The 7483-nt window shown below is 41.3% G+C and overlaps 1 protein-coding gene across 1 annotated transcript in view; it reads right to left on the bottom strand.

Annotated features, from left to right (window-relative positions):
• TIAM1 (TIAM Rac1 associated GEF 1) overlaps positions 1-7483 on the bottom strand; it is a 412279-nt gene that overhangs the window by 104448 nt on the left and 300348 nt on the right. The window contains exons 10-11 of the mRNA XM_019662811.1: positions 2724-2926; positions 275-349 (exon numbers count right to left, since the gene is read on the bottom strand). Coding sequence (XP_019518356.1) covers positions 275-349; positions 2724-2926 — 278 coding nt within the window. The remainder of the gene's footprint in view (positions 1-274; positions 350-2723; positions 2927-7483) is intronic.

Raw genomic sequence — 7483 nt, 5'->3', positions numbered from 1 at the left:
AATTTCCCCTTAAATTCTGGATGGGAATTTATACGTTCAAATGATAAGTATTGAAAATGTTATGTCAGCAGGAGAATGTTTTTATGGTTATCAAGTTTTAAACATTAAATGCTTTTCCGTGTCTTGTTGACCTGTTACCTAACTTCAAAGAGCTGATCATTTCAGGTTTTAATACTGAGTCTACTTAATTTTAGGATCCCAAGAAACTACTGCCTCGTGTAATGTTGATGTACTTGTGGTACTTTTAGAAAAGAAACATGCAGTTTATTTTTACCTTGCCATCTGGAACAGTGTCATCAAATATTCCCTCTAAAGATTTCTTTACAGCGTCAGTTCCCTCACCAAACACCTGCATATACAAAGTAGCGTGTTAAGAAATCTCGGCAAAAGGGCAAACGAAACACGGGGAGGGGAACGGAAAATGGGCATGCCTATTAGAAACATCATGGAAGTTTGCACATCCGCCTACATCAAATCCTAACGCAGGTAAAATAATGCTCGGTAATAGGCCATGAAAAAACATGTTTTCTCTATCTAGATCACTCCCCACGTCTTTGACAATTGAAAAAAAAAGTTTGCTGTTAGATCTGAATCATTCACCTAAATTTAAAGAAAATAAACGTGTAAAAGCAATGAATTAGATTCGTGCACAATGAAGAATTTCTGCTACAGACACATATCTGACCGGATAGCTATCGATAATCATCAGTTAGCCTTTCAAAACTCTGTTCAGTAGAAACTGAGACTGTACATTTGTATTTTCAACCACAACACTACAGGAAAGTTTTTTAAATATTTAAAATAGAAATTCGTCTATTCTTTGAAATTTAATAAATCCTCCTAACTTAAAGATATGACTAAAATCATAACAGGTGAACGATGCTACTAGGTAGTCAAAACCTAAACACATGGACATGATCAATTTTATATATCGGCTCTTAGTGAGCATGTACTGTCAGGGTAATAGACACAATTAAGAAAAAGCCTTTGCCCCAATGCAAATGAGATTAAAAAACTGTACAATTTTTGTCCATTTCAAAGGACTGAATGAAGTAAATTTCTATTGATATGCTTATGACTAAGCAAGAAGTTTTTTTCCCCCCTACTCACTTTATGAGAGAATAACAAGAATTGCTTAAGAGATAGTACATTGTCCTTTGACTTTTAAAAAGTGTGAAAACATTCTCTTGGATTCATTTAAATTCAGTCATCTATTTCAGCAGCCATGAGCTGTGATACAACCTGGCACCTACAGAGTGGAAGCACATGAAGTGAGGCTTTGGATGGAAGAGAAGTTGAAACCTAGTTGCCAACTGTGGAGCCCTGACGTACATTTACAGCAGTGGTCTGAGTCAGCTGCAATGACAGAGGATGCATACCAAATGACACCACCATCTCCCAAAAGGAGGGGAGAAAAGCGATAGTTAACATCCTTTCTCAGGTGTAATCAAGGGCCATCAAGTCTCTTGTGTGACTTATCTAATGAAATACTGACTTTCCTCCAAACAGTTTCTTCTTCAGATTTACACAGAAGCAGAACCCATGGTTGCAAATTTGATGTTCTACTCTCCCCAAAGACCACAGAACAAACTCCGAGACCGCTCAGCTGCAGGTTCTCTTCTCATTTGCTCATCTCCTTCAAGTCCCATCAAGGACACAGGCACCCCAGGTCTAAAGGAGTGTGGTGGTCAGCAAATGATTTAGTACATCAGTTTTCAGAATTCAATTCTCTTCTACATCTCAGTCCTTAAGTAAACAAATGGCTGGAATTGTCAGAGCAGATAATAAGGGATCTTTTTATCGAGTCAGTCAATTGACTTCTTCTCACTTTGCAGACGGGCTCAGAGCAAACAGGTCAAATTGGTTGTCCTTGTCATGACCTCAAAAATGCTGGAGGCCTCACTTTCCAGCCACTGAAGCCCATGTATCGGATATACTTCTTCTCCCGAAAGAGCAAATACCCATGTTCCTTCAGTCCCTAAAAGCTGAAGCAGTTCTGGAGCAAACTCGCTTCTCAGAGCCAAAGAAGAATGACGACAACAACAATGGAGAGAGTGTTCCCTGGAAGTCACTCCAGCAGGAAAGTGGCCTTGGCTAGTAAAGGAGTAAAATTAATGAGGTTGTGGCATAGTTACTGGAGGCGCGACACCGCACCGCTGTCGGTGGTGCCGCTCAGGAGGTTCCGAGGTCCCTTCAGGCCGTATCTAGTACCGGGCTAGAAGAGTCGTGGCACTGCGTGAGCATGCTCAGATTCCTGCTTCCTCAGAGCAGTAGGTGCAGGGCTGCTGCTTAATGTCAACCCCAAAAAGTCAAGGGCAAAGAAACAGAACTCCCCGGAGGCTGCCTTTGATCCAGTGCCAGAGGCAGCTTAAAAGTCTCTATGTTCAGGTGCCCACTTGGCTTCCTCACCAAGTCCTGCTTTTTTCGGAAGATTCCGGATACAATCGTGCACTTTGAGTAGGTCTGTAATTAACCAGGGTTTGGGAAGGATGCAGGTGGGGGACTGGAACTTGGTGATAGACTAATAGCAGAGTTCAATGTTAGGGGTAGACGTTATCTATTAAAAGCATCCACCACAGCTAACATCTTCGTGTCAACTAGTTGGTTTTAAATAACACTGAGTGTCAATGAAGAAGCACGCGCACACACACTCGCTCACATCCGAAAGCGAGGTGTCCGTGGAAGCAACCTGTGCCTGCTTTTTCATCCGCCCTGGAACCTACCTGATTGATGCTGGGGCGTCCCTGTTTCTTTTTGGAGGTAGTGTCCAGACCCCAAAGGGAAGAAAACCTGCTCCTCCGTTTGCTTGTGGACCTGGACATGGCCTGAGTACGCCGCCTGACTCCAGTTTCACCAGTGCGAGCTGCCACCTGAGGACAGCAAGGCAGAACATCAACAAGAGACGTGTCAGGACCGCTCACCTGTTCTTCAAGGACCCCTAAGTCTCAGCCTTAGTACATACACAGGACTTGGAGGGCCCGTCCGGGATTCAAAACACAAATGAAAGATCATGAAACTCAATCCTTGTCTGAAATCATCAGTAAAATTACATAAAATAGTAATAGAATATATATGTGATGTTTCTAAGAACTATTGGGTTGTCGGAAAAGTCATGACACATTTTTGCAACGAGAAACATAGAAAAATACGTCATGACTTTTCCGATGACCCAATAGATATCCTTCTAGTCACAGACTTAAACTCTTGCATCCAGTTATCAAGTTAAACTAACGATCCTTTCTTGAGATGCTCCCTCAAGAGCTACAAGGCTGCTTCTTCACGCTAATGAAAAAATGGCGCCTGAATGTCAGCACAAATAGTGAAACAACGCATTTTGGTTCCTCCGATTCTATACTAAATCTAAATTTACCAATCTCTCCTCCTTTGTTTTCTCAAAATTCCAGAAAACCATTTTCCTTATTAGGGAAGTAACAGTTGTCCTCCAATATCATTCTTCCTTCTGCCCCAGTCATAGAAACCCCAAATGTAGCTGAGCGTATACGGCCACACAACGTTGACTTATTTTCCATGAGCTTGTGACTACGTTCTGGTCAACGGGAAGTAAGTAAAAGGTTTATTTGCGATTCTAGAAATCATCCTCAAAAAAGAGGTGGTTTTCCATGATCATTCACTTTCCTCCTTTCTGATGACAGGAAGGGCCATATGTTAGCTGGTCTAAGACATCCGGATAGAAGCCTTTTCAAGGATGGCAGAACAAGACAGATGAAGATGGTGACGCCACCTCACTAGCCTTGCATCCTCCATGTTTAGGTGAACGAAAAATAAAAATTATATTTTGTTAAAAAAAAAAAAGATGCTAAACTCCATGAAGATATTTGCAAGGTGCCAGCAATCTAGACACCACTCCACATGTAAATCTGTGATAACTGCTCCAGTAGATGCTGAATCTCTGTGAGGACGCCATAAAGTGCTTCCCACGCAAACACGCAGGTTTGAACTTTATCCTACAGGTTGCAAAGTCCCAGGAACTTAAGGGAACTTCTGCCAGGACTTCGCAATAGGCCACCCATGGGCTCTCCTTTCCAAAAAAGGGAGTGCCAGGAGGTGTAGCCAGTCAGACTTGAAATGAAACTTCCCCACCCGCTCTTTGTTGCTGGGGGTGAATCTCTCGGAGCCTACTTGTCACAGATTCCCACACAGGCAACTCCCAACGTGATGGCTGCCAACTGGCAGCATTCTCGGGGATGAAACACTGCTGGGTACACAAGGGGCCTCTCCAGCCGTCGGCACGTTGGTTAGAAGGCACGCCTCTAGGGGATTTTCAGGATGAACAGGGTAAACACCCTGGAAGCCCCATGAGTAGGCTGGCAAAGACCCCCATGTACATTAAAAACAGGAATCAAAACAGTTTTTCTGCAAGGGTATTAGCGGGAAGGTTTTTGTCCCAAAGGGAAATTGGCAGGTGAGGGAGCTGAGAGGTCTTGTATTTTCTCAGCTAAGCACATAAGAAGACCCAGATCAAGGCATGTACGAATGCGGCACGCAGACAATGGTGGGAAAGCTCTGTGAGACAGAGCTGTAATCTGCAATTATACTCAAGGTGTTGTGGGGAACAAAAATCACGAAACAAAAGGTACATGTTTACATTAACCATGCAAGCGTTTTCTCTTCTCTATTTTCATCACTCTCTAAGTTAAACATAAACAAAGGCTGTAGAAGAGAGAAATGTAATGTGCTGACATACATATGTGCTCCCACGGCTGTGTCGGCTTCAGTTAAGCCAATCGTCATAAAGTGAGACCAAGAGCCATTGCATAAATGGTGCTAAAGTTAAAAATCCTAGAGAAAAAAAATGCCCATTTGGTCCCACAGCTATACATCTATTTATAAATAGATGAATCAACCCATAAATAGATATACATATGCAATATATACAGGCAACCACATATACAGAGGGTGCCCCCCAAAAACGATACACATTTTAAGAAAGAAACAAACTGTATTAAAATTGTAATGCTCAATACATACCGATAACAAAAGATGAATACAAGTCATGTGCATACATTTTTTTGGCAAGCCCCTCCCGGCACCTCCAGTATATGTCAATATATATCACTCTGTTTACTTTCTTCATAGTACATATCAATCAATATCTGTATTTATTGTGCTTATTTAATTGCTTATTTATTATCCATCTCTCCTACAAGAATATAAGATTTATATTATATTGTATTATATTATATTATATATAAAAATATAAAAAAAGAACTCTGGGCTGTTTGCTGCCATAACCCTAATCACGAGGATAGTAACTGACACAAGCCAAACACTCACATATATGTGCTGGTTGAATGAATAAATAAATAAACATCAAAAGCAAAAGCAGAAATCCTATATAACAGGGTTACAACAATGAAACAGTAACTCTTTAGTTTACAATTTTAGAAAAACAGACTGGAAGAGGATCTCAAACAACCATAAATATTCTCAGTTACCAGCTGACCTGTTAGTCTGCTTAACAAATGGGCACGTTATTGAAGGTTTGTATAGTAACTATCCTAAACTGTTGGGGGCCTTGTAAACTGCAAATGGAACTGCTACCCCCAAGACAATAATGAAATGACTCAAAATGAGCAAAGGGATTTAGAAGAAAAAAAAAGGCTGGCAAAGAGCTCAAGAGTTTCTCAATGATCTTTGCCTGCACAATACCTCCCTTTGTGGCTGGAACCTGATTACTCTATCATTCTGCTCATCTGTGCAAACACGAACAATGATAACCTTCTTTCAAAGAGTACAGCGGGGACCCTTCAGTTAATTACTGCAAATCACTGAGCATCATGGGAAGCCCTCCTGGTGAATGGTACTTAAATTGTAGCTCAAATCTCCTCCCCCAGCCCTGTAGCCCTCACACCTCCTCTTCCCATGCCCCTCACTTAAAATGAGGGGTGGGGGTGGGGAATGTCTACACAACGGCTAAATTGAAGAATGTTTAAAACCCCAGGGGAAAAAATTCCCTGGGGTCAAATGACAAGGAGAGGAGGAAAAAAATAAATATCCAATAAATCAGACTGTAAAATACCCTGGCCTGGGCTCTCCCTCCTACAGGCGCTGGAGGAACCAACAGGAACGGATACCCAGCAGGCTTGCCTAACTTGTTCTGTCTGAAATGAAACCCCTCCAGGAAAAGAGAAGTTTGCAAGGACACACAGACAACACAGATTTGCGACACTGATGCAGCTAACACAACAACAGCAGAAGAACAGAGAGCTGTCCATCTGGAATTAACTGTTCTTTAAAATGACTGACCAAAAAACCTAAAAGCGTTACTAACCCCTCCACCCGTCTTCACATGGCCAGGACACACAAATCACAGATCTTGAGATAGAGGAAACAGGAAGGTCTGAAGACAAATTCTGGAAGGGTAATACCGTGGCTTTTCCTTCCCCTTCTCAGAGAGGTTAGTTCCAATGGCTTTGAAGGAAATAATTAAAGCATACAAGTTTTAGGTAGACAGCAAAATTATTTTCTCCAAAATCTATCAAGCCCAGTAAGAGGAAAGAGCCACGTGCTCTAGATTTAGTATTAACCTGACACCATTTCACTGGCATCATGAGCTGCCTTAATAAAAATGCTCCATCAATGTATGACGTTCTTACAAGGAGGTAAATTAGAATTTTTATCCCAATATTTTTGCAGAATAAATAGGCAAACTGAGATTTGTCTAAGTTACAAATTCGTGTCCAGGTCTGACAGAAACAGTCCTAGAGCCACAAACTGAAAACAATTTGCAAGATTTATTTATCACAGCACTTTGGCCCATCAGCACTAAAAAAAAACAAAACCAGGACTGGATAGCTATATGGAGGTGGTAGCCAAGGAGACCAAGAGCGGAGCTGTAATTAGCAGAACAAATCAGGATGCCAGTTTTAATAACTCCAGAAATTGGTTTAAGACTTCTTTAAAAATGTAAATCTACGCTAATTATCTGAATGATGATGCTAATCTATTTATAAAGAACACAAATGCCTCTGACTGAATTATAGCTCTGAATTCAATTGAAGGGTCCAGCTGACATGGCAAACCAAGAGCAGCAAGGCTAAGGTTTTCAGAAGCAGTTTCTGGAACCTGAGACTTTACATTTAATTCCACAGCAAGTGTACTACGGCGCAGTACATTTTAAGTGGGTGTTGACTTGGATACAGGAAAGCCATATTCCTCACATAGCAATTTTTGAGAAGAAAGGAGCCAAAGGTAGATAAAGCTGTTCGCAATTTAGCAAGTACATGAAATTACAGATTACAAGCACAGAACACAGCTGTACAATGTGCCGCTCTGGGGGTCAGGTGGAAATTCTCTTTCCCAAGCAAATACATTCTTTGGGCTGGTAAGTCACCGGAGGACTTTGTTTTCCTTTAATGCATTAAGTATTGATGGCCATGAAAATAAACTAAAAAGGGAAATCTCCAAAGAGATCTGTGTTTAATATTTACTATACGTGTGTGTGTGTGTGTGTGTGTGTGTG

Source organism: Hipposideros armiger, unplaced genomic scaffold, assembly GCF_001890085.2.
Source record: "Hipposideros armiger isolate ML-2016 unplaced genomic scaffold, ASM189008v1 scaffold_381, whole genome shotgun sequence".
Classification (NCBI taxonomy): Eukaryota; Metazoa; Chordata; class Mammalia; order Chiroptera; family Hipposideridae; genus Hipposideros; species Hipposideros armiger.
The sequence above is the reverse complement of the archived record's forward strand: the minus strand, read 5'-3'. Positions and strand labels throughout refer to the sequence as shown.